This window comes from Periophthalmus magnuspinnatus, chromosome 11, assembly GCF_009829125.3.
Source record: "Periophthalmus magnuspinnatus isolate fPerMag1 chromosome 11, fPerMag1.2.pri, whole genome shotgun sequence".
Taxonomy (NCBI): Eukaryota; Metazoa; Chordata; class Actinopteri; order Gobiiformes; family Gobiidae; genus Periophthalmus; species Periophthalmus magnuspinnatus.
This window is the reverse complement of record NC_047136.2, coordinates 7675183-7702349: the sequence shown is the minus strand read 5'-3', so window position 1 is coordinate 7702349 and position 27167 is coordinate 7675183. Positions and strand designations below refer to the sequence as shown.

General features: G+C 40.8%; 1 protein-coding gene across 5 annotated transcripts in view; it reads left to right on the top strand.

Moving 5' to 3' along the window:
* The first annotated feature begins 6317 nt into the window (after positions 1-6317).
* The window catches only part of runx1t1 (RUNX1 partner transcriptional co-repressor 1), a 56760-nt gene continuing 35910 nt past the window's right edge, over positions 6318-27167 (top strand). For all 5 annotated transcript variants that reach the window (XM_033975335.2, XM_055225362.1, XM_033975334.2 and 2 more), the window contains exon 1: positions 6318-6761. In XM_033975335.2, the coding sequence (XP_033831226.1) occupies positions 6734-6761 (28 nt within the window). In that variant the 5' untranslated portion in view covers positions 6318-6733. The remainder of the gene's footprint in view (positions 6762-27167) is intronic.

The following is a 27167-nucleotide window of genomic DNA, read 5'->3' as shown; positions in this document are numbered from 1 at the left end:
GAAGGGATGACATAGAATGAAAGTTACATATGCAACTACGGTTCTATGAATCCCCAAAGGTGTCTGTTCCTTGGAATCCTCGTGTCTTCAAGACGTTTAAGACTAGTTTAAGATGCTTCTGGAGTCACATGACTATATAGTCTCATGTAGGTCAACCAAAGATCTCTTGTGAATTTGTTGTTATTAAATTCTTGACCTGCACAAGAGTAACCATTCAGTGCTTGAAGCACTGCCTTTGGTGGTCATCCAGCATTCATAGAACCATAGTTACATACATAACTTTTGTTTTCATTAAAGAGAAAAAGTACATAATATTGTTTTTTCTTGTTTTTATCTTTTCATCATCAGTTAATATCTTTATTTATCATGTCTCATAACTGGTTGAGTACATTGAAAGACACCTGTTAAATGAATCTTATATTTTAAGAGTTATAAAACCTCTGAATGTCTGTGTTTTCCATTGGTCCACTCCATTGGTAAACCCTGCTGACATGTATTGTTGAGGTCCTATTGACTGAGTGCACTTCCAGTTGTTCAAACATGGTCACGTCCCTGCAAATTTATTCCCCCCATCATCCCCAGTGTAAAATCACTCCTCCTCTTACAGATGCTCTCTCTATGCGGGCTATAAAAAACACATTATAGTGTCAGAGCAGAGAACAGAGGGAGCATTTCGACTGTCTGTCAACTTTTCCAAAATACCCTCAACCAAAAAGAACAGGAAGAGGGTGTCAGTAGAGTAAGAAGATGTGTTTTTAAGTGTTCACTTCAAATGCATGTGGAGAAACGCAGAGTATTGTGGATCCCAGTACACTATAAGCAGCACAGCAGTCACATGTCTAATGTTTGGTTGTCATTCACATTAGCTGGTCTTGCACAGGGCCACTGCTATATGGACCCTATGTAAGATGTTTTTTGAGGCCCCCTTATTTTTACCATATTCGCTGTTTCTCAAACTGTGGTACTGATATTAAAAAAACAATACTGCACATTCTTGTGGTTTTAATTCTCTTTCAAACATGCTTTTGGTCACCTTGGTGTTAGTGTTTTACATTTTCTAACTTAAAATAATATCCAGAAAACACTTAATAAGTTATATCTTTGTTTCTAATTAGGTGTTTAGCCGTTGGAGCTCCCTCTGCTGTCAGCAACAAGAATGAACAATTAGAAATGAAACAAGTGAAGATCTTCTACCATGTAATTGCTACACTAATATAGCCATGGGTTTGTTGTTAAGACTATTTAACCACAGAGCAAGTGCAAAGGTGGCTGATGGATTCAAAAATTGGAACTGTAAAAGTGTGGATTTTTACATGTGACGCAACAATGTGGGCAAAATGTAAACAAAGCATTTTGAGTGCTCAGAGAAGACGACTATGAAGGCAGCAACAATATAACACACTTAAAAGGTCAAAAAATCTATTTCCAAAGTCAATTCTGCATAATACGTTTCCTTTAATGACACTGGTATCTGTTTATGCTCCAGTGGATTTATTCTAATCTGCAATTGAAACATTCTGTTATCTTTAGTGTTTCCTGATGGTAAGTTGCATTGAATACGCTCTTTAGAAGGTGGTACAATACAGTTTCTATCCCATCATGCATTGCTTCTTTTCTCTCTCTTAACCTCATTCAAGATTTTCAGCAATTTTTTCAGTTGCTGTTTTTTAAAAATATTGTCATTCATTTTCTGTAATTTTTAAATGTCAATAGAATTATAATGAAGGCAGCGAGGAGAAAACAGTTTTAAGAAATTATAACTGAGTCTGTTAACAAAATATTTCTTATTATGTATGCATGCCAACTAATTAACCTTGCAGAGTATTTAAAAATGATGTGTTTACTTTGTGCTTCTTTTACGTTTAACTTCTGCATCTACCTTGAATCTATTTCGGAAAATAATACCTTGAAAAACGTGCTTTTCACATTTGTGTAAATGGGTTTTCAGCGTGAATAGGAAAGTTTTGGAGGTCACATGTTAAACCAATGGAGTGAGAAGCTGAACATATTTCTCTTCTTAGAAAAAGTATTGAATTGTCAATTTAGAGCATGGTGTATTTTGCTGTAAATCTCCAGCTCTGGATGTTGATCTTGGAGGGCTGTGAAAGTCTCTGTTACACGTCTATTTATGTCCAGTGCCAGAGTTTTTAATGTATGCCTTCTTCTGTAACTGTGGGTTTGAAAATTCTCCCGTCAACCTGGACTCCACCTCCTCACCCCATGACAACACTCAAACAGAAGGAGGCCTAGATTCATTTACCAGTTTGATTTATAGATTTAAATATTTCAGATTATTTTCAACAGGTCAGCACCATACATACAGAAGTAGAGGTGGACAGTACTCAGTTACATTTACTTAAGTACATTTCCTTGAGTAACTTCTTGAAAAAAAAAAAAAAAAAATTAAAAAAATAAACCGTATTGAGTATTTTTATGGTGTAGCAGTACTTTTTGTTGAGCAAACGTTTTAATTACTCTTCCCGCTGTGTCTATGAGTGACAAAAGCTTTATGTTGATAATCGCAAAAGAAAAATGAATTCTGTGAACTGGACAAAACTATTATATAAGTATTATTAAGTATTGCTAAACATCACAGTAGCTTCTTCAGTTCTGACAGGGTTCTGGTAAGTCACTGCCTTATATTTCATTTTGAAGGGAGGAGCTAACTACAAGTAAAGGGCATTTTTTTATTAGTCTATTGAACTAAGCCGAGGTGTGAACTCTGGCATAGTTCCTATTAGCATACTTTGATTAGCCCTTTTGTTTTCTTTGTTTTAATTGGTCTTAAATGAAAGGATCTGTTCATTTTTCTGTCTATACTTCTCAAAACTCTTGTGTACCTATTATGTTGCACCTAGTTGATACACCTCATAGCTCCTCATTAAGCGTGTCACCCCCTCTTGACCCGTGTCTTTACTGTTGCTTTTACACAACACCTGACCACTTCCCCTCCTCAGTCCGTGCTCGGTGGAGCGGTGGGGGATGTTGACGCTCTCCCTGCCTCTGGGCTATAGCTATATGTTGATCAAGTGCCACATAATTACAGGTCTTCCGTGTTTATTGACAACTCCTTCATATTTGTCTCACTGTTGAAGTTATTGTGGATGTGTGCCGCAGGTGGCCGCCCCGTAGGTGGCAGGGAGCAGGAAGCCGTCTGGTCCGTGTGCACATGTATCGGACGCAGCATGTTTTTCCCTTCTGGAGGCGAGGTATCCTGTAAGTGTGTGTGTGCCTTTGCATGTCGCCGAAAAGCACTGGGGCGGCTGACTTCCAGGAACCCCCGCAGCAACAACAGGCTCACTGGGCTTCCTGCTTTACACACCGTTATCACAGCACACACACACATGCAGCACTGGGCCATTCTCTTTGCCCCGCACAGGTTTCCTCAGCGCCTATCCCAGCGCCTCCGGCTGTCAAGATGTTTCACTGTGATTGTCATGAGAGAAGTCGCTCCCAGAGAATGGACCACAAATAGGCGCAGACAGACAACCTCCGATAACCTCGCAGTTTGTGCGGTTGTTCTCTTCCATTACACAGTTCTCAGGGTGGTTATTGGTCAGTCCAGGACAAGCCACTGTGGTGTTTGTGCCAGTCCCAAGCGCAGATGAATTAAAGGGTTGTGCCAGAAAGATAGCTCATATATGCCTAAAATACACATTGAAATCACTACATGTTGGAATGCCTTGTGGCTGTGCAGAAAAACCATAAGTGTAGACACAGTGCCTGCTTTCTGTTTTAAATGTCTTCCCAACTTATTCCTATAAAAATGCTAAGGGCTACCGCAGATTAAAGTGACTCCCCTTTTTTGAAATAGAGTAACTTTAAATCTTCTTGCACATTATAGACTGCAGGAAAGTCAGTGTCTTGTATAAATCTTCCTCTGACCTCCCTCACATCTGAATGAGAGCTATATACAAATCGTCTGTGTCTCACCTCCATTTCAATCGGCCTCTTTATCTATTCAGCACATATATATCCATAGCCAACTGCCTTTGTGCGCGCTCAACAAAAGGAACCTGAGTGCAAATGGAGTCCTCATTTTGTGAGAGTGAGAGTGCAGCAGCAGACTGTGTGTCCATATTCCCTCTGAGAGCACGATGCAAAAGCCACCGCTGGATCCTGCAGAAGACAGAGGCGCGCACAGACACAGATGAAGTTAAGGAATGTAATGCACAATGGCAAAGTTGCTAACAATTGCAGTTAATGGCATCATCTCCCCCCCTGAGCGCACTGGGAACTAACCGAGCTGTGTGGATAGTGCTCTCTCTGTTCTCGGAGCATTAGACAGGAGACACAGAAGGAAGTGTTCCTCGGGGTAGATATGATCGTAATCATTAGGGTCAGGGAAGATAAGCAAAATGCAGTCTGAAATTTCACCCAAAAAATCACAGGTAAAATCAGGCAATGCTTGTCAAGAGAAAGAAAAGAAATATAACAAATAGATAAAATAAAACTGATTACGCTACAGTGAAATCCCATGAAAAACAAGTGATGCACTGATTATTCTGAGATCTTTTTCTGACCAAGTTTTGCTGTCGTTCAATTATATGTTAATCACCTATCACTGGCCCTTGGGTATTTGCATAAAGGCCAACTGTATATGTATATGAGGCTGCAGATACACAGACCCTCTCACCCCATAGGCTTGGCATTTAAATGTGGCCATCATCAACTCCAAGCCTAGCACTGCTCATGTTTGATTCTTGTATAATAATGATGAAGACAACACGACATGGAGCAGTAATCTGTCAATGACGTGTAGCAACATTTGTATTAAAAAAAATCATCAGTATCCAAATGAATAACATTAAAGGGCCCGTATTACTCTATTTTCTGATCTACTGTATGTTGTGATGTGGTTTCCTCATCAAAAACATATCTGGATTTTTGTTTTGTTTCATTCACACATTTAACACACAAATCCTGCATATTTCAGCGGAGTTCTTCTCTCAAACAGAAAATACCCTGTTCCACCTTGTGATGTCATGTGGTAATACAGGAAGTGCTCCATTGTGTTTTTAAACTTCATACACTTCCACTAAAATCATTTGGATAATTTCAACCCTGGAATTTGCAGTTTCTACTGAACTAAAGGTAAAAGTTAGCTGTTAACTTGAAAACTACCACTACATGACATCACAAGGTGGAACAGAACATTATGAGGTTTGGAGATGTGGACGGACTAATAATAATGGATTACTTAAGCATGTGTGAATGAAACAAAACTGGGTTTGTTTTTGTGGAGGTAGCAACATTATAACATGACTTAAAGCTCTCAAGAGTCCATTTTGTGTAATATGGGACAAGCAAACAAAAGATATTAAGTGTGCTGCCTGGATAAATAATTTATTCAGAAAAATGTATTGGAAAAAGCAGCAGCTTCTTGTCCTAATGACCACCACATGGCAGACTCTAGCCCATGTCCTGGACTAGAGTGAGATGTTTATGAGATGTTATGAACAGGCGATGGTGCATGACTTGTTCAGCTGAGCAGCTCGAGTGGACCAGTTGTTATTAGTGTAGCTTCTGCCTCGTGGTCTCCCTGGCTCTGCTCCGAGATGACTTCCAGATGGCAGGGGAAAGTCTTGTGCCTCTAGGTTACTGCGGCTGGGCTGACTGCACTGTTCAGAGGAGAGACGGAGAGGGCAGCAGTGTGGGGGTGTGGGCAGAGACATGCATCACAAAGGCCTACTTCTGTCCATACACTATCACACAGGCTGCTGGTTCTTGTCCATGGCACTCTGTCTGCTGATTGTGGAGATATAGAGGAGAGAGAAGAGGCTAAATAAGAGACCTAACGCAAACATTTCATTTTGTCTGTTACTGGACAGACAAAATGAGATTATTTGTCCATTAAAAACTGATTTAATTTAACCATTTTGAGTTCAGTGGGTAAATGCTGTCTTTCTCCAAAAATATGTTGTATAAATCCATTTAAGATTCATTTATTTCACTCATCAAGGTACCAAATATCTTCAAATTCTACAGAACTCATTCAAATTGATTTCCTAATTTCCATGATGCTTTGGTTTATTTGTAATCCACTTTATTTGTGATTCTGTAAAAGCCCTACAACTCCTTTAACAAACACATCTCTAAGGTTATGGCAGAGCTCGGCGTAGCTGCAGCCACAGTAACAAATCACAACAGTAAATACGTTTGGTCTTGGCTTGACCCTGCAGTGCATTTTCCAACCTGTTTTAGGACAAACAGATGCGTTCTCTGCCCCCTTCCCCGGGTGCGCGCTCTAGGCCACGCCCCCCGCCACCTGGCTCCGCTGCGCACCGCCGACTGGAGGCAGAGCGCAGTGACTCCTCTGCACAGCACCCACTGACTCCTCTCCACAGCACCCACAGCCACGGGACACGGACCACCGCCTCGTTCGCCGTTCGTTTCGTGAATTAAACTCACCAGAACAGACCACTATTTCAAATTCATTGCGCTGGACCCGGTTGGACAAAGACGCACCAGGCGGCTGCATCATTCCTCTGCATCTGTTTCGCTCCTCTTACGCTGCTCTTTACGCTCCCATCCCGAAGCTCCCGGTGACTGACCACTACTCAGCTGAGCGCGCATTCTTGTACGGCTTGTTTTCCTGATTGTTCCAAGAGCGCAGAGCTTTGGAGACAGTGTTCGGACTCTGGTTCGCGCTCCCGGGGATCAGAGAAGGGGACCGAGCGTGGACTCTCACCCGGACTGGAAATTATTAAGCCCCCTCACATCAGCGTGCCGCATGGTGGGAATTTCTACCTCCTTGCAGTGTAAGTGCTCTCTGTGTTTGTCTCTGTTTGTCTTTATCACGCATAGGCTGCCTGTAAGTGATTATTATTATTATTACAAACGTGAAAGATGACTGTATGGCTTGTTTTGTCAGCAGAAGTTTTACACCAGCGGGGTCTCAAATGTCATTTTCATTTGTGACATTGTAGCATCGCCTATTACACACTCATATCTCCAAAAGACATTGTTATAGTGTGTTATACCCGTCCACAAAATAATCAGACAGAATTATAAACACATCCAAAAGTGGTTAATAAAATAAACAGATTATTAGGCCAATAATCACATTAAATAGGCCTGTAAAAGTTATAAATGACAGCTTGTTCCAACATAGATCAGTTTTGTATTTTTTTTTCTCCTTGGAATAAAAATAACCTGTCTTCACTGTGTCTCAGATCAGACGTGGCTTCTATTTCTTCTCCTTTCTTCTTAATTCCAGCCGTGGAAAGAGTGTGGTGATTTTTAAGTTTTCCAGTTGGTAATTTGCAAACACTCCTCGGAGCTGTCACGATCCGTCTGCTGGACTTTCTATCAGTATCTTGATATTAAGACTGTGAAGTTGTGGACAGATTCGATTTATGGTTATGTTTGGAGTCTGAGGCGTATTTTACAATGTTTAAAATCCCAAAGCTCAGTGCCTCAGAGGTGAAAATGCAGCCTTCTTTTATTATGTTATTGGTGTTTATGAGATTGTGTTACCTTGGCTGCTGGTGTGCCTCTGCGTTCATTCCACCAAACCTTACTGCAGTGGTCATGGTCCTTAAATTGGTTACATCCTTTATCATGGCATGTCTTATATTTCCTCGCCTTAGCCACCGGGACTTCCTTTTAAGTTGACTGAAAAGACTATTACCTGGTGTGTGTGTGTGTTTGGGGAGATAAAGGCGCCATAGACACACAGTGGCCTAAATGAAAGGTAAACAAGGCAGATGATGAAGTGAATGAATCCAAATGCTGTGTGCGAGTTATCATTGCCATTACATAGTCGGTGTGTGTGTGTTGGGCTATTGTGCTGTGGTCCAGGCTCTGCAGCATCCTCAGCCCATCTGTAGACCCTATTACCTCACACCTGTTCCCTCCCTGTCCCAGAGAGAGAGAGGGGTCAAACGCATTATGCTACACACACCAGCTAAAATATTGGTTGGCTTTTTATTTAGTTCTTGAAATTCAATGTTAATAAAATTATCTTGAAGGAAAACAAAACAGTAATTTCCCCTAAAGGCTGTGGGCCACTGCCAAATGCTTCATGACACAGATGTTTGGATGGTGTCCAGATTTGTACAGTGAATAAGTGATGCAGAGTCAACATGCTAGCGTTTGACAACTGTTTATCTTCTATAGTAGCGATTTGGTTCATGACACTTCTGCTCTCCAATTATTATTATTATTATTATTATCCAGTTAAAAAGCGTGTGAGTGGTATGGTAAAATTAACACAGATTAACATTTGTGATGCAGTATCTGCCCGAACAGACATATATTTTTCTAAATTATAAAAAGACCATAATGCTTTAATGTGTACACAGTGACTAGAATGCTGGCACACCTCTCCTTTAAGATGTTCTTCCTCTCCGTCTGTTACAAGTCCCTGTGTGAATAATAGATGAAGTGTGAGCGCTCATAGCCGTACACACTGTGCCCTCTCAGATCGATCGCCCCATTGATGGTTATCAGCGAGAGGGCAGTTCTCTTCTGTGCTTATTGAATTTCATCACCCATGAAAGAGCAGCAGCGGCTCTACAAAGCCCAGGCAGGTAGTGTGCGCCGCGAGGAAGGGTCCAGCTCTTTGTTTTATTGTGGTTGTGAGCTGGCCTTTACTGGTCCTTATTTAATGTCAAAGTCAACTGTGAGCACTACAAACTGATTTTATTGGAGTGTTTTTACTCCAGATAACATGAAAGCTATACTGCAGGTGCCGGCAGGGAGCGGTCTGGTGGGTTCAGAGATTTGAACCAAAACCAATTCAGCCAAGGAGGTTAATACAACTACAACAGTATCATTACCTTAGTACATAGTAACAAACCTGGATAAATGAAGGTGTTTGTTTGAGGTTATCCAGATAAAGCTGCTGTAAAGTAATAAAAAGCACATGTTTTTACCGTAATCTAAAGGGTCAAAATATGTAGTATGGGCAGAGGAATAGATTTTTTTTAAAAACAAGACATGGAATTTCAAAAAGTATAAGGGAGATTATGTGCACAAACATTTATTCACACTTATAATTTGAAAATATGTTTTGAGAAAATGGTTTAAACATTTGAAACCTGCATGTATCAGAAATATGAAATGTACTGCTGTTATAATAATGTATAAACAAGGCAGGTATTGTCCATTTAATCCCTTGAATATCACATCAGGGACCATTCTCCCACATGCACTCTTCCAGTATTACACGCATGCCAGTGAGAAGTGTAAAAACCCGAATCTCGTTCCTTATGCAGATGATGCCTATGTCATTAATTAGAGAGACAGCTGTGCAGGTTATCAGTTGTCGCTGCTGATTGGATCACACAGTTCAACATATGAGCTGCAAACACAGACAGGAGCCTTCTAGCCGTCTGCAGTGTGCATAGACCCGGATTGAGTCACTAATTAACTTTCTCCCAGTGTATCTTCCATCCTCAGACAGACAAGCATCCCTCTCTCTCTCTCTCCTCCACTGTTCCTACGTGTGACGTGAATGCCCTGCTCAATGTTTATTTTCCTGCCTCCATCTGGACTGGGTTGATATTGTAATCGCACTAATGCACATTGCCTTTCGCTCACTAACACACACACACAGGCACGCACGCTGACACGCACACACTAACACACACTCGCAACGTGCCATCCTGACGAGCCGCCTTTTCTTATTCCAAAAGATAAGGCGTTTGGATGAGATTGGGGGCTGTGAATGCGCTGAGGGAGAGGGAGAGTTCACATGTAGGTGTCTGCACAGAAGCACAAAGGGACAGGCACGCAGGTTTATTATAAGGAAAAGTCTGGGCTCACTGTGGGGAAGGGAAAAGTATTGGAAAGGTGTTTTTAAAGATGGCGCTGGTGATAATAAGAAAGGCAAAAGAAGATAGTAACTCACTTACATTTAAAGATTACACTGTGCAGAGGATTTGGGTGGGGCAGAAGACCGAAAGTGTTTTTGAAGTACTTTAGGTTGGTCAGTTTGAAGGTATTGTTGGAATATTAAAACGCTAACATTACTGTCCATTCTATCCATCGACATAATCAGGACAACACTGCAAACAAAAATCATTCTCACAGATGAGCCTTTCATTTAAGGCTTCATAAGGAAGAAAAAGTAGGATTTATGATGAGTGTAGGATTGAGTCTGAGCTGATGTGATGATGTCATTCTCCCAGATGGGAGAACAGCATTTTTTCTGAAATATCTGAAAAGTAAATTCACAAATATTGAACTTGATCATTTCTCTTAGTGACTGGACCCTAAGATCTGCTATATTACAACAAATATCTGCATTTTAATAATATTAATCTTACCTGGCCCCAACTGTATTAAATAATATTGGCCTTTTTAATGTTGTGATGTCGTCTGAAACCCAGCAATGAATCAATGAAACATACTAGGTCGCCTTTGCTTATATGATGTTTATATTAGGACTGTAAGAGTTTGTCATAATCTGTACAAGCATAGTTCATATTTCAATCTGTTTGCCAATTCTGCTGGACTGTTTAATATATGACTTTTGAATAGAATCCAATTATTAAAACATAAATCCTAAATCTAATAGCAATCGCAATTGAATATTTTCCTCAAATATCACAGCTCTACATGCCTCACATTTCTGCAGTTTTGAACAGGAAGTCAATTGTCCCATTTCTATTATGAAGCCATTTTAGATCAATATTGTGGTTTACAATGAAGAAAAAGTGATGATGTAATTACGTTATTGTTCAATATTAAATAGAAGGAAGAAAACACAATATGTCTCCTGTGAAGATGTATCGATATTACCAAGTGGAAAACCAGGGTTATATTCCCAGCACACCCGTTGCGTGGAAAGCCCAGTCTTCAAACATGTGAGATGTTGTGGACACTGATCTGGCAGAACTAGCAGCTTTTGTTTGGTGATTCCAGAGGCAGTGCACACAGCTGTGATTGATGGGGCGTACGAGCGGTGAAACGGCACGATTAGGAGCCCCTTTCTCCTAGTTCACTGGAGGACAATTGCTGAAGAATGGAGAGGCTGGTGTAGCCGTGAGTCCATAAACCCTGACCGTAAAAAAGTCATTTTTTGTCCAGGAACAGGCAGGTTTAAAAGAAGCCAACAGGCAGAAAATCAGACAAATTGAGAGAGACAAAAGCAGGAAGTGAGCACACTATACCTAAACATGTCACGCTTTTGTGGTTCAATCAAATCTGCAGTGATTATCCATAACATTATGACTGTTATCTCATCATCACGACACCTGTTAGCATTTGGCACCTCCAAAATTGCAACACTGGTGGGGTGTCCTCTGTCTGTCAGAAATGGTGCAAAAGAATGAACAAGTCTAGTCTTTGCTCCTCAATATGTGACTCACTGCTCAGTTCTTTCTCATTAATTTTGATGTATGGATCGGGACGTGTGCTTTGTGAAAAGGGCAGCCTGGTAAAAAGCAGTGTAATTAAGATCCAGTGGCGGAGTGGGAGAGAGAGAGGACGGAGGGAGGAGAGATGAGCGATCAATAGATGCAGACAGTGGGCTGTGTGTTTTTTCCATGCGAGTATCGATGTGCTCAGTCAATTACAGCCAAAGGAATAGGTGTATGTTCATAACTGTGTGGTTAAAATGACTAACACACTTCTATCGTGAAGAAGATTGTTCTCTATGACCAATGATGAAGCTCTTGTATCTGATTTGACTTGCATGATGGGAACTGTAGATTCAAGATTCAAGATTGTCACTGTCATAGAAAATGACAAAATTACATTCAGAGCATCAAACACTGCATAGTTTTGATGTAAAGTGCAATACAAAAGGTGCAAGATCCCATCCCATAGCCCCATAAATAAGCCCAGTGTGAACATTAGCACAATAATGACATCAGTGCAGCACAGATGTAATGAATGGCAACAGTAACAGGAATAAAGTGCATCACAGGGACACACAGTCAGATATGTGGAGTATTTTATGTCATTATTCAACAATGTGAAGTCCAGGTCAGTGTTATTGTATTGGTGGATGTGGTTATTGTCCTTGGGAGAGGGACAGAGAGAGGAGGGGGGCACTGAGGATGCAGGTTGTTGTTCATTCTGCTGGTTCTAGCCCTGAGTGGACCTGTACCTTCTACCTGAAGGCCACAGGTGGAAAAGATGATGAGCAGGATGGTGTAGATGGCACTGATCTCTCCTCAGACAAAAAACTGTAGGTGGTGATGATCTCTCCTCATCCAGTTGGTGCTGATCTCAGGGGGAGTTGTTGCAATGATTTTCCCCGCTGTTTTCACCCCCCCGCTGAGGTGCCTGCTGGTCGGCCTCGGTACAGCTGGAAAACCACACTAATACTCCATATGTCAGAACTCTACTGATGGAACAGTTGTAGAAGTTCACCGTCAGTGCTCTGGAGATGCTGGAGCTCTTTAGGCACAGGCGTTGTTGGGCCTTCCCTACAGCTGAGGCAGGGCAGATCCTCAGTCACAGTCACCCCAGAAAGATAAAGTTGGTCACCTTCTATCTCCTTAGTGCTGATCGAGAGAGGTCAGTGGTTGTTTTGTACATTTTTGTGGAAGTCGTCTGAAGAGGGCATCCAGTTGTTGCCAGCTGGTGTCATATGGGACATGGGTCAGCTAGTGTCTATAACCTTAAATGCTATGAGTTGGTTATAAAGGACTGGGGAAATAAAAATGTGGAGAGGTAAGGTCAGGGGTAGGGTACGTTTGGGCTGGATGGAAGAAATATAAAGCCTGTTGCAGACTGGGATTTTTACAGGCCAACTCATATCTATTTTAGGGCACAACAATTATGTGGATGAACATTTCTTTAAAGTGCATTTATTTTTAAACAAAACACATAAGTTGAAATTAACAGAAAAAAACTGAGTAGTCTTTTTACTTTCAAACAATTACAAAATTTGAATGCATTTTTAGAAAAGCCTATAGTATGGTGTGTTGAAACTGTCATCTGTCAACTGTCTGAAAATCACAATCTTATTTCGGAAAAACATTGCAAAACGGGCCAAAGAAAAAAGGAAAAAGCCTTTTGAGATGCATTCCGAATTTTCCAAATGAACATAATAAAAGTGTCATTTCAAAAGATGCCTCTATAAACACATTGAAAATTCCTCCACACAGTCGTTTATCTTCTCATTTATGAAAAACGGTATTGATCGCTCTACTTAACAGTTGAAAATACAGTAAATGGCTGTGTTTTGTTCAGGTACAGGCCGGCACACCTCCGCGACCCCAGCTGCTCTTATGGATTTGCGATTGACAGCACTTTGGTCTGCGCATCTGTTCCCCTCCTCCCTCCCTCCATCATCCCGCCGCCATATGGACATGTCATCCTCAGCTGCGCGTTTCATCGTAGCGTAAATGATGTGTTTCCATGGTAACCCAACTCCCCTTTTAGACATGTGATATGAATTATGTTTTTACTGGCACACCCCACTTGTCCAGGTTGTCTAAACACACACTTTTGAAGATGTACCTTGACATTTATAAAGTGCTCCGTATCAGCTGCAGTCTTTTCAGATAACATTCGCGATATTCCTGACGTCTCGGAAGTTTTATAGCTTCTGCAGTGAATGGGTATGTTTGCGATGAAGCCATTTGTGGAAGAATCCAAGTTTTTTTTTTTCAGCGAGGATTTAAACAGCTCCAGATTGTGGTGAAAACTCCTAAGTCTCGAAGCACAGACTCTCACGAAGCAATAAAAATACAGGGGAGAGAATAAATCCATCTTCCCTTGTAAGGTAATTTTTTTGCAGATGTTTTGAGATATTTGGCCCGAGTGTTGCTAATGTCTTACCCATCTGTTTCACCCCCTATGCGTCTTTATCAACATCTGTTTTTCGGCGCAGTGCGGGAACAAGTATCCTTTATATGCCAAAGGGTTCCCTATTCGACCTCTGCTTGTGCGATTAACTACCGCTGCCTCTTTGTATTCACATGTGCTAGCCATTAAGGACTCATACCCTTCTCAAAATGTAATAAGTTTGAATTTGAGCTTGAGATAAATCCTTATTTTGGTCCTGAGTTCACTCTTTCCATAAGGATTCTCTTATGCCTCCCCAGTGAGAGGACAAATTGACTGTGTGACTGTTGGCTTGAAGATGTTTTAGTGAAAAGAAAAGTGTTGGCCTTGCCCCTGGGGTCTCTCTGTGTCCGCATCGCCATGACTCACAGTTATAAGACGAAACTGGGATCAAGAGGTTATGACCATTTGGATGTTTGGTTGTCCCGGTAACGACTTTGATTCACCTTGTGTTTATTAAAGTTGGGCCCATTCAATGTTGTTGTCTGTCCAAAATGTATCAATACACTCCACTTAGTACAAAATACATGGTAACGCTTTATAATAACTACACTACATTTACAAACTTGAGAATGATACAGGCTTAGTAAGTTCATTAAAGGTTCTAGATTACGCAAAATTGACTCTGGTGAGCTGTGAGGCATGTTATATGTTGTTATGTCATCAAAAACACACCTGGAGTTGTGTTTTGCTTCATTCAAAACCCTTTATTATTGGTATGTCTTCATTTCCAAAGCTCAAAATGCGCCGTTCCACCTTGTGATGTCATGAAGTGGCAGTTTTCAAGTTAACGGCTACATTTTACATTTTGTTTAGTAGAGATTGGCAATTCCAGAGCTGAAATCATCCAAATGATTCTCATGAAAGTGTATGGAGTTTAAAAACACAGTGGAGCACTTCCTGTATTTATGAGGGTACAACATTATAACATAGATCAGATAATAACATAATATGAGCCCTTTGAGGGGGTTAGCGTTAGCATATTTAATAAATTAATAGACTAATTGTTCATTGTGAGTTAAGTCTTTTTATAAAGGCTAATTAAAGCACAGTTATTATAAAGTGTAATACATGTTTTTAGTATTCAACAGGAGAAAGTACTGCTTGTATTGTTCACATCGCACATGCCAATCAATGTTACATGCACAGAATACTTCAAGTCCTTCAATATTATTCATTTATGAAATATCCTTTGCCTTCATTCATCTTAACACACTTTTTACAGGCCTGCTTCTCTCAGTCAGTTAGCAGCATTACAAGAGCACGCTGAGTTCTTTGTTGTTGCACATTTCAAGTCATTCAGTAAAGTTTCAGTGTGAGCTCCTTTAGTTTATCGCGAAAAAGTAAAATGTATAGATTAGCGCCTCTCACTGATGACACCTTTTTGACTTTTTATCATCTAAACAGACTCGTTCACTGCTTCTGAGGTGATACCGGTTAAAAACGACAAATATGGAAACTACAGAATGAAAGAAAGTTCTCATGAATGGATGATGGGAAAATTGCGAGTTGTAATTTGGTGGAGCCATGTTGGTTGTCTGGTGAGTGTTTGTGGCTCTGCTCTGTGCCATTTGGACATCAGCATCCTTAAAACACTGCGAGCGAAAAGAGGGACATATTTAAGAGCTCTAACCGCCACCAAGTGATGCCAGAAACCACAGGAGACGGGAGCCTGTGAGGGACAAAAGAAATAACACGGAGTGGATGTAAAACGCTATTTATGAGTTGCTGAGTTTTCCTGGTATATGCTCCTATTGAGTTCTTTGAAAGTGTGGCAAAATCACATCAAATGAGCAGGCCTATATTTAACTGGTGAAGGTTTCCGTACAGCGGTTCTCAACCATAGCTATACCATGTGCTCTATATATAGCTGCTGAAAAATAGTAAATTATAGTGTTACGCGGGTTTAGAGGTGAGTGGTGTGTTCATGCTATGTAAGGGAGGGAGTGCTTGGAAAGTGGCAGTGTTGGTTGTGTGGGGCTTCTTGTTTTCTACATAATTGTCGCTCTGAGCCGGCCCAGTTCTGTGATACGGTGGATTTTATATGAAACCACTCTGTGAGGAACCATGTCAGAATGCATTTGCGTGCGTTAGTGATGAACATTTGGACTTAATCATGCTGTGTTGTGTTTTAGATTGGTATAAATAGACAGATATCTTTATTACAGAGTTTCGTTTTTAGAGTTTATTGAAATTACAATGAATGTAATAATCGACTAGTCACGATTAGTACTAATAGACACCAGCATTCATAGAGGGTGGGCTGCATCTTGTCATCCCACTTTCACTCAAAGTCTACAGGTTTGTTTGCTTTTTGACTCAAGATACAAGGTTGTTTTTTTTTTCAACCTCACACATTTTTGCACGTGACATTTGAATTGGCGAGTTGTCCATCTGGCTTGGCAAAGTAACATATCCATTGGTACTGTAAGGTTTTGGAAAATCCTTCTTTATATTGTGTGTACTACATTGTGCGTGCTTCCTGACAGCTCTGCAGTGGTCGTCATGGAAACAGCAGGTACTTGTACATGTACGTGTTTCACCTGAGACCCCCCGAAATAGAGCAGGGATCAGGGCTGGTCATGAGGACAAGAGCTCCACGACTGTGCACATTATGGCCAAAGTCTCCCATGTTTCTCTGAGGGTCAGTGCCCCCAGGTGGACCAGAGGGAGGCTGTGAGGTTTGGCTCCCTTAAATAATACACTGTACAAGACAATGGTGCTGACTGCTGGTTATGTATAAATGAAAACATCTCTGAACATGATATTAATTAAAAAAACAAAAAAAACAACAACATATATTTCCTGATAAATCCCGATAACGATATTCAGACTCATTTATCCATCCAACCGAAATGTGCCCAAACATGTTTTTAAATGAATTAGTTGAGGTTTAATTCAAATTACTCACAAAATATAGCTTTAAACTTTTATTTCAAACGTAACAACATAATTTTTGTTTAATTATTTTTATTTTTCATCAAGTCTTTTTGCAGCATATTCACAACATGTGATATCTGGATAAATTGTCCAGCTTTAACTAGGAGACGGGTTTTTTCTGAGGCGTAAGGGTAAAGCTGTAAGCTGGAAAATACAAATACAAAACTATATATCAAATAGCAACATGTTTGCCAATAGATAAATCTTAGTGCTGTTCTGACTTGAGTGGATGGAAGAGTGTTTTTCCAGAAAAAGAGAGAGAAATAAATGTGAGCCTGTCCAAAGATGGCTGTTTCTGTCTAACTTGGTCTACATTTTAGTTTAAGTAGCTGTTCGTAAATTCCTGTTTACATATGTGGCTATTCACCGTTAGAGACAAAAGTATATCTTAGCATACCCCGCCTGCTGCATAGCTGTAGTGTGGGATACTGTACAGGACTTGATTAGCTCACTCCTGCATTATCTCCGAGTGTCCTGTCACAGACATCCTGAGTAAGCCAACCTCCACACCCTGCCTCCCCGGGTTCCCATCCTCTGCCCCCTGCACACCCTTCCCCCTTCCCCGTCCCTCCCCCCTCTCCTCTCCCTCTCCAGTTCCTCTCTTTCTGGTACTCTCCACCGGTTGCTGAAGCAGTGGGTCTATCTCTGGACACCGCCGGTTCCTCTCATTCTGCCGCTCTATTGTGTGGAGCGCTGGGTTTGGTCGTGGATCTCGGGACAGCCCAGACGGGAGGGGTCAGAGGGGGAAGGGGGGAGGGTCAGAGGGGGGAGGCAGGAACGGCCTGGTTCCTGTTGCTGTGTGAGCTAAAGGAACTGTGGCACCGCTTCCATTAGAGCTGCAGATATTTTGAGCTGACAATATTGTGTAGGATGTTTGGGCGTCATGCTTTGATTTCACACATTAGTGTTTTTTGGAAAGTATAGTATTTTCTAGTTCACAATGCCCTTTTATTGAGGTCTTAACAGTAACAGTTGTCATTGTTGCAGAATAAAATAGTAATAAAAAATAAATAATAATAATAATAATAATAATAATAATAATAATAATAATAATAATAATAATAATACTACACTGGATTTATTTAGCTCCTTTCAAGACTCTGCACTAACCAAGCTAATATTGAAGTCACAGCTGCCCTGGGGTAGACTGGCAGAAGACAGGCTGTCAATCTGCACCATCTGGGTTCATTTCAAATTAACATCGATTAACTCCTCTGACATATTTTGCTGTGTTTGGGAATCTGGCCACATCACTAGCTGGTCCCAAGTCCAGATAGAGAATACGAAAGCTGTTCTAGTGGTAACCCGTAATACAGTGTGTCATCCCCTTGCTTCCCAAGCTGTGATGTGCTCAAGCCTGTCCAATTGACAAAGCAGTCTGTCACTGTCAGATAGTTGGATGGACAGTTGGCAGGTGTTCAAATGTACTGTTAGCGCCCCCTAGTGACACGTACGCTATACCCTCTCTTTGTGTAAGTCATCCTGTCAGCACAGCGGCATATTTCTCTTTGTCTCCCCTCTCTAAACGCTCCGCTCTTTCCCTCAGTCACTTCCTTGTTTTGTTTTCTTCCCTTTCACTTGTCGGCTGGTGTCACTAGTGCCATCTTGTCATGTCTGGTGTTGCCACAAATCAAGTGCCCCATTCATCTGGTGTCACGGTGCTACACACAAATGTACAGCAGCAGCTCTTGAGCACTGTGTGGACGCTGACTGCCACCTCTCCACTCCATCACTGGCCACAGCATCAGATTGGAACCAGGCCAAGACTCTCAGGGCTGGATAAAGGGAGGAGGGAGAGAGGGTGCTGTGTGAGAGAATAGAAGAGAATAGGATTATGGGAATCATGAGAATGGTCCAATGAAATGAGTGTAGCTCTCCAATTACTGAGTTGATGAATGTGAATGTTTTTCATTTACCTTCTGTTAAACGAATCAGCTAAGAACTATTTGTATTGTTGAGTTAAGATGACTAGTTTCTTAACATTATTTTGCATTTCTTCATGTTTAAAAATAGCGTTCACTTAGGCCTGTCTTGATAATTACCATATATATTTATAGTGCGCCACAAGACAGTATCAACTAATGTCTGGAGAATAATTTCATACTTGGCAACGTAGCGAAATGTAGTTTTACAAAAAATAAACAAAACAAAAGAGTCACAGTCAACTTTTCTTGTGTTATTATTCGATAAGCTGATGTATTGTTTTTATCAGTTTGGTCCCATGTTTATCTCATTATGTAGCGACATGTGCTGTTTATGTCTGCGTAATTACAGAGCAGATTTACAGAAGCATGTATGCGACGGAGCGATGTGGTCATGAGCAGATGAGACAATTGGAGAATTCAGCCGCGCACACACAGCCACATATACATCCCCAAAGCAAAAAGAAGTCATTTGTTCTAGCTCATTAGCATGTATTGTGGCGAGCGGGTGTAACGCACTGAAAGGTGAATTAGTTTCTCCCTGAATAGCGCACCAGTCGACAGCCGCAGTTGTGGTGTTGGGGGGGTGTATGGGGCGTGGTGGTGGGATGGGTATGGGGGTTATGGGGGGGTCCAGATGGCTGGGGACCTGCCACACACAGAGAGGCTGAGGCTGTTTTATCTCTTTTTCACACCATCGCTAACTCCATATATATATACATGTGTGGGTTAGCATGTGGAGCTGTGTTCACATGAAGCCATAAGGAAAAATACAATGTGCCATTTATGATCTACTGTTAATAGGTGCCCATTCTAATGCCAATATATGTTGTAGTTTTTTGTTTTTTTTTCATAAATTATGTTTATTCGATCTATAGGTGCGACAAACCGTTTCATTATATGGGTCCTTGAAAAACTGATTTGCGAGTGCTTTCAGTAGTTAGAAATAGTAGCTGAGTTGGTACACTGTCATCCATTAACCGATTGGGTGATGGTTCTATTCCTGGTAATCACTCTGCATACTGTCGTTGGACCTAAGGCAAATCACTGCACCCATGTATGTAATGTGTAACTATGCAATAATATAAACGGTTAACTGTCACATGTTTATATAGAACTTTTCCACCTTCAAAGCACTCAAAGCACTTTACATCAAGGAACCACTTACCTATTCACAGGCGCATTCATACACCAGTGTGCGCAGACACCTGGGGCGAGGTGGGTTAAGTGTCTTGCCCAAGGACGCAGCCACCGCTTTCATCTGTGGGAGCTGGAATCACACCGTCAATCGCACCGTCATATCCACTGATCCTGTGGATCAGTGGATATGACCGCTCAACCAGTGATGTTTACGTCGAGAACAGGATTCGAACAGCCAACCTTCAGATCAGCGGACAAACACTGAGCTACTGTCGCCCATAGTGGTCAAAGAAGCCTATTTCTGCTTTTATGTTTGTTCTTTTGTTTTGTTTTCTATGTTTTCAGTTTGCTCTTGGACTGACTTTAAGAGATGTCATTGTCTCATCACTGCAGCCTGATTTCGTCACACCTGAATGTATCAATTGAATTTGAGTTTGTTCAAATATTTCCATCTTAAAATCCGACGCATTTTGAGCCTCTTCTGTTTTGATCACTGGAGTACGCTGAGGTGATTTGGAGTTTCGGGCACGTTACATCAGATCGCACTGAGGATGAGACCATTTTGACGCCACAGGATAAGGATTGAAAAAGAAGACCTGCCCGCCCTGATGTTCCTTCTTCCTGTTTTGTCCATACTTCACTTGTGTCTCTCCCTCTGTCGTTTTCTTATTGTCTGCCTTATGGTGAATCTCTAATGGGCTCCACCAGGCTGTGAGTGATGCAGGGATGAGCCGTATCCAAACAAAAACATTTCTAAGTAATTTCCCGGTCCCTGCGGCAATTTGTCGGTTAGAAGGGGGTGTGATAGTGCTGCCAAAACTGTGAAAGATGTTTATGTCTATGATCTGACCAAAACTGCTATGGGAGTTCACACAAAAACAAATACTGTACTAAATGTTTATTCAACTAATAAGACCGATCCATCTAGTGTTTCTCAAACTCAAAGCTCCTTCAGGTGGTATGCAAATACCTCGACAGTTCAAATATTTGCTGAGTTTAGGGTCAGTTTTAGTCACATTTTTGTCGTACTGTGGGTTAGTCCTTGTTTAGAACCATAGACTGTATATATAAATGGATATAGCTAACCTTGCTAAGCGCCTGGTCCCTGCCAATCTAACAGTGCGGGCAGGAAGGGGCGTTAACTTCAACAGCTTCGCTCCAGATTGGCTCTTTGGTTGTTATGATACTCGCGGTCGGAATTCCAAATATGGAACATGGCTCCAAATTGGTTCCGATAACTCCTAGCCTCGATGAGCTTCATGTGACTGGAGACGAACACTTTGGGTGACGTCACACTCCCTTAGTCCACTTCTTTATACAGTGTTTGTTTATAACTGAAAATTGTGCAGTTCTATTGTAAGGTAGGTGGTAACTCAAAACTTGAAGAGTTCGATTTTCGAAATAGTTTATACTTACTGACCAAACGACAAAGGCCGAGAGCTCTACACATTCCCTTCTCCATATCGGCATTGTTGTTGCTGTTGTGGGAAAGAAAACATCCTGAAGGTCAGTGCAGATCTTCAGTTAGACCTTCACAAACCTGGTTAAAAGATTTTCAGCTTTGTGTGTTTGTGCTGAAGTGATTTAGATTTTGTAAGTAAAAAAAAGTGCATCTTTTCATCTTAAGAAGACTTTTTCTTTCAATGGTGTCTTTTTATCCAATACATTTTTCAGTTTATTTTATCAGCTGTGTGGAATGAAATAGAATGTTTATTAGTTTTTTCATCAAAGGGCGATTGCGACGAAAACAGTAATTATAAGTATAAGCATTGATTATACATAAATAAGCCTTTATATTGTTACCAAAAAGAACAAAAATGAATGAAAAAGAAACGATCTTAATAGAGGAGTAATAGCCAAATGTTTCTATCTCAGGTTTAAAACAGTAGCTCAGTTGGTAGAGCGTTTGTTCTCTGATCCAAAGGTTGATGGTTCAAATCCTGCGCCTGATATAAACACCATTGGTAAAGCAGTTAGAACCACTGACTCACAGGTTGGTGGTGCAATTCCAGCTCATAAAGTTGAATGCTGTTGCTGTGTCCTTGAGCAAGACACTTAACCCACCTCATTCACAATGTCTGCGTACACTGGTGTATAAGTGTGTGTGTGTGTGTGTGTGTGTTTGAATGATTGAGTGGTTCATTGAATTGCTTTTCGTGCACTGAAGGTGGAAAAGCGCTATGTAAAAGTGTGACCATTTACCATTTCCATATAGGCCTGAAGATTGCAGAGTTAAAAGTGCATTTACATATTTACATAACTGTTGTTTTTTTTTTCAAACAGTGATTTAATCCGTAGCTCCAAAAACACAAAGTTCACCTTATATAATGTAAACAATAGCAATAGTTATGTTAGCGCTGTATCCGTGATCAGTGTGTCCCCTGTGTGAACATATGCTGCTGTGTTACATTCATCACCCCCTCATTGACTTATCATTGAGTGTCCTCCAAATTGGTATTCAGTTTATCAAGTCTTGCACAAAACCTTTCCTCTATTCTTTTCTATTGCAGACATCCACTCCACTTTGCCCCCTCCTCTCCTGCAACGGTCCTCCCCACACAAAACATCCTCACGGCCCATTGAAGCCCATCGCACATCGCCCCCTCATCTGCTTTGTCTGGCTATTCAAGGGGCTTTTATTTGTGTGTTTTGAATTCAGCCACATTTATTAACTTCTATACTGACAATAGAGTTTTAATGGTGTGAATAGAAGCAAGGGCCACTTTGGAAGGCAGCGGACTTCACAGCGTTGACAAGTTGACTTGTTTAAAAACGAAAAAGATTCCCAAGCAGGTATCAAGTGAGTAATTTTACACAGCATGACTCCTAATACAGTTGAAAATGTTGGTGTGAGTTTGTCTCTAGTTTTAACAAAAGACTTGAAATAACATGCAATGCTATTATAACCAACCAGTGAAATTATAGCTATTACAAAACATCGACCGCTCCGAACAATCATCACTATTTGCGGCAGAGTTTCGCAAGCCTTTTGTTGGCGGATTATGTGTTTTTGCAACTCATACACTTAAGTATCTGTTTGGACGTGGCGGCTATTACATGTCTTATTTTGTTGAGAAATAAAATCTCCAAAATTGGGACTAGATCCAGGGAGTTTGGGACAGCGGAGTGGGAACAAATGAGTTGAAAAGAGGCTGTAGCATCCAGCGACAACAGAGAAACAGCCAAAACATACCAGTAAAAAATTTTAAAAAATGCTTGCTGTGTATTATAAGATCAGTGAAAACGAGGAATAAACATACATAGACAAACACCATAGATTTGATTTCTTTATATATTTGTGTTCTAATAACCACCAAGAATGTGAATTGATATGGAGTGAAAAAGTGGATTTAAAATTTTGACAGATCCAGTACAGATTAGATTGTTCATTTTGGTTACTTACTGCTTATAAAATGCTCTTAACTGAAACTTTGTATTTCTTCAAAGGTGTAAAACCATAGGCTGTATGTATAAATGGACATAGCTAACCTGCTTCCGGCTCGATCGCTCCAATTCACTTTCTATTGAAAAGCAGTCGCCCCTCTCTATGTAACTACTGCTGTCAGACTTGTCATTTCGGTCTTAAAATGTTTGCATTAACCTGCTCCACATGATCCTGGTGTTTTTATTTCGCTAGTGTGTCCGTAAATTAAGATATGATTCATTAATAACAGACAAATCCGGCGCCTTCTTTCCCCGAGGTTGTTCCCCGTAGTATTTGCAACAAGTTTGAGCAGTGTTGCTAAGCTGCTGCTCCCTGCTAAACCAGTGGTACGGGCGGGAATGGGCATTACCTTCAACAGCCTGGCTCCGGATTGGCTCTTTGGTTGTAATGATACTTGTGGTCGGAATTTCAAACATGGAACTTGGATCTTAATTGGCCAGTATAACCGCCAACCTCCATGAGCTTCATTTGACTGGAGCCGAACGCTATGGGCGACTTAATCCACTTCTATGACTCTTAAAAATTATTATTATTTTTCTTAGTAATAGCAGTTCTTTTTTTATTTTTGACTAAAATATCTTTCTTGCATTTCAGCACAGTTGTAAATTGTCCTTGGCCTATACATCTGTTGTACTTGTGGGTGATATTAACAGAAATTAATCTCATTTTCTTCATATCTTAAATGACTATGACTGTAAAATGAACCATAAAAGTGGAGAAATATAACTTTTATATTTTCGGGGTGAAAGATAACACTTCAAGTTTGTAGTATTTTTGTTATTTTAAACTACGTCTTTTGATATTAATTATAGACCAGTGGTTCGTAAACTTTTAAAATTGGTACCAGGTTTTAAACAGCAATATATTAGGATGAAATTATGTTTAAAATGGGACTATGCTCTATAATAGTATTAAACAAGGGCTATCCCAAAATCCCAAATTGTGGATTAAATTAACTATACATTTTGCAAGTATTTGAATTGTTGAAGAATCCACATACCTCCAGTGTACACATATACCTCAGCTTTGAAACCTTGTGTTATAGACCATCCTCATCATTCAGATTCTTCATATCTCTCAAAAACTACCTCCCACCTTGAACCCACTGCAGTCCACTCTGGTCCCAGTATGGAAAGTGCTGTGTAGATTGCATGCATTTGAACTGCAGTAAAAGTGAAGCTCTTGTATGTCGCTGGGGAGCCTCTGGTGCTTCTGCTGCTGTTTATCCGCACACACCTCCATCCAGCCTCGTTTGTCTCCATCTCAGCCCTGTGTTTCGCTCTGTCCTCCATTACTGGCATTTTAAGTGGCTCACCGGGGAACACTACAGCGTACATGCTTTTGTCTCCTCTTCTCTCACAGACAAACAATGGTAAATTACAGTTTATGAGTGGATTTTGGTTGTGTTTTCTTTACCATTGCAGAGTGAATGTGTGTGTGTGTCTATGTAGATGCCTGGGAGCTGACAAGGAGCTAAAGCTGAGACATATGTTAATCAGATGTTGCGATGATGGTGGAGCAGAAGGAGGGAGGAAGAGAGCAGCGGAGAGGTGAAAATAGAGGAACAGATTTGAAAGACAGATACACAAAGCAAAGGCGGATGAGGGATAGATGAGAATAGTCAAGCAGTGATGCATTGTGGGAAATGTGAAATCCACTGCTGAGAATGGATCCAGTCCATTAGTTTAACTGAATGGATCTGCTATTACTGCGAAGTCACTGAGCAGAAAGATATATTTTTCACATAAGACATGACACACATGGGTTCATATAATGTGATTTTTGTACGTAAAGAATAAAGAGGGAATTGTATGTGTTGTATGTAAGTGTGTGAAACAATTGCATATGCTATTGTTGTGCGTTCTAGGGAGCGATCTATTTTCCAGCTGCATTTGAATGAACGGAGACCAAACATGTGATTTTCTTGTATAGAGATGTCACAATATCAAATTTTTGTGTTATTTATTATTATTTCCCTCCATTTACATTCTCTATATCTTCTTTTCTCACTTATGAATTACTAGTACTTGCATTTTCCTCTGCTGTCCCCACCTAACCCCCTTCAAAACGATGGAAATATCACACATACACACACATGTCACACACAAACAAACATGTTACACACTACAAACCATGTTATGGCTTGGTATGTCTTGGTATGTCTTAAAAGCACTTTCTATTTAGGTTTCCTTTTTAAACCTAGTAAATAATTCCCTTCTATGACCACTGCTGTCACCATAGACTACAGATGAATACGAGATTGTACCACTCACTTGCCCTCATAACCGTGGCGAAACAAAACCAAGCTCGCTCTAAAACGGCCACACAATGTATCCAAACATGAATGAAGAGGCTATAAAAGCTAAGATGTTTATTGTGGCTGTACCGATGAGAGAGGAGCCGGAGACAGTGTGAAGTGTAGAAATGTGGGACAGTTGAGGGTTCACAGGAGGCCAGCAAAGCGCCAGATGACTGCTCCAAATGGATTTTCCTTGTTTGTGACGGGAGTCGTCTTGGTGCGGCCGCTGCCAGAGCATGTGGCGTGGGTCTGTGGAGAGATAGTGGAGGTAAAAGGATGGAGAGAGTGGAGAGTTGTAAAGAGGAGCGAAGTGGTGGAGAAATAGTGGAGGTAAAAGGATGGAGAGAGTGGAGAGTTATAAAGAGGAGCAAAGTGGTGGAGAGCTGGAGTGACAGAGTGAGCCAGGAGCAGAACTCACCAGAGGAGGTCGACTAAATGAGAGAGAAGACACAGTAACAAGAGGTACACAGCTTACAGCCAGGTCTACGGAGGTAACTCTGTAATAGCCTTGTATTGAATCTACAATAAAACTTAAGTGTGATGCATTGAGAGCCGCACAATATACGCTAACATATTATCGATATCACAATAGAGGGCGACGTAATAATTGCTGTAGTTGTTTCTGTTTACTTATTAAAATATGGAAAAAAGGTGGATGATTTTCCTTGGTAACTGCTGTTTTGGTTTTAGTCTTTGTTAAGTCTTTGTAAAGTTTTTATTTTGACACCGTTTGACAAGTAAATTATTATATTTTGTACCTTTTGTATTTATTTATTTACATGTTGATTTTTTAATTATAATTTTCTCACTTGCCTGAACATGCATGTGGATATGAAGGGTTGGTGAGAGCTATGGATGAGTTAGACTGATCTAAACACCCAGTTCCTACTTCCGCTGTGTGAAAATCAGGCACTCCAGCTTTAAACTGTTATCAAACTCTTTCCTTAACCATTCCAAAAATATTTCAGTGTACAACAAACATATCCGTACAAAACAAGAAAATAACCACATTTGGAATTTGCACATGGCTTGTGGTCGGGGGCAGTGCGGTGCCTCCCTCTTTGGTCCACCAAATGAGGAGCAGATGAGACAGAGCTTCACCAGAGGCTCCTCTGTAAAGACACTGACCTGCCCCGACTTGGCTTTGAAGTGAATTCCACGCTCTGAACCCTTATTACCTTTCCTCATCTCTCTCCCTTCATCCTTTTTATTTGCTTTTCTCCATGTTCCCTCCTCTCTTCCTGATCTACTCCTCGGGTTTATTCCTTCTGTGTTTGAAGTACAAGCTTGTGCACCCTCCATATTGATATCTGTGTGCATGCGGCAGAATTTGAGTGTACCTGTATTCCCTGCTTACATCTGATGCGGAGAAATGAACAAAGTAGATTGGGACCATCTGTCTTGTTTGCTGCCAGGTAACCTCAAAAAGACCTTTCAACTAATACCAGATTTTAGTCTTCATCTGAGAAAATAAATAGAAGGTTCTGCAGCAGATTTGGCCAGTTTTGCGAGCACTTTGTGAACTGGGGCACATATTGAATAACTTAGGTAAAATGAAAATGTATTGAATAAGATCAAGTGTGTATGTGAAAGTGTGATGGGGAAGTGAAGTATTGTAGAACAGAGAACAAGGGCAGGAGAAGTGGAGAGAGTTGGGGGCAGATGGTGAGCT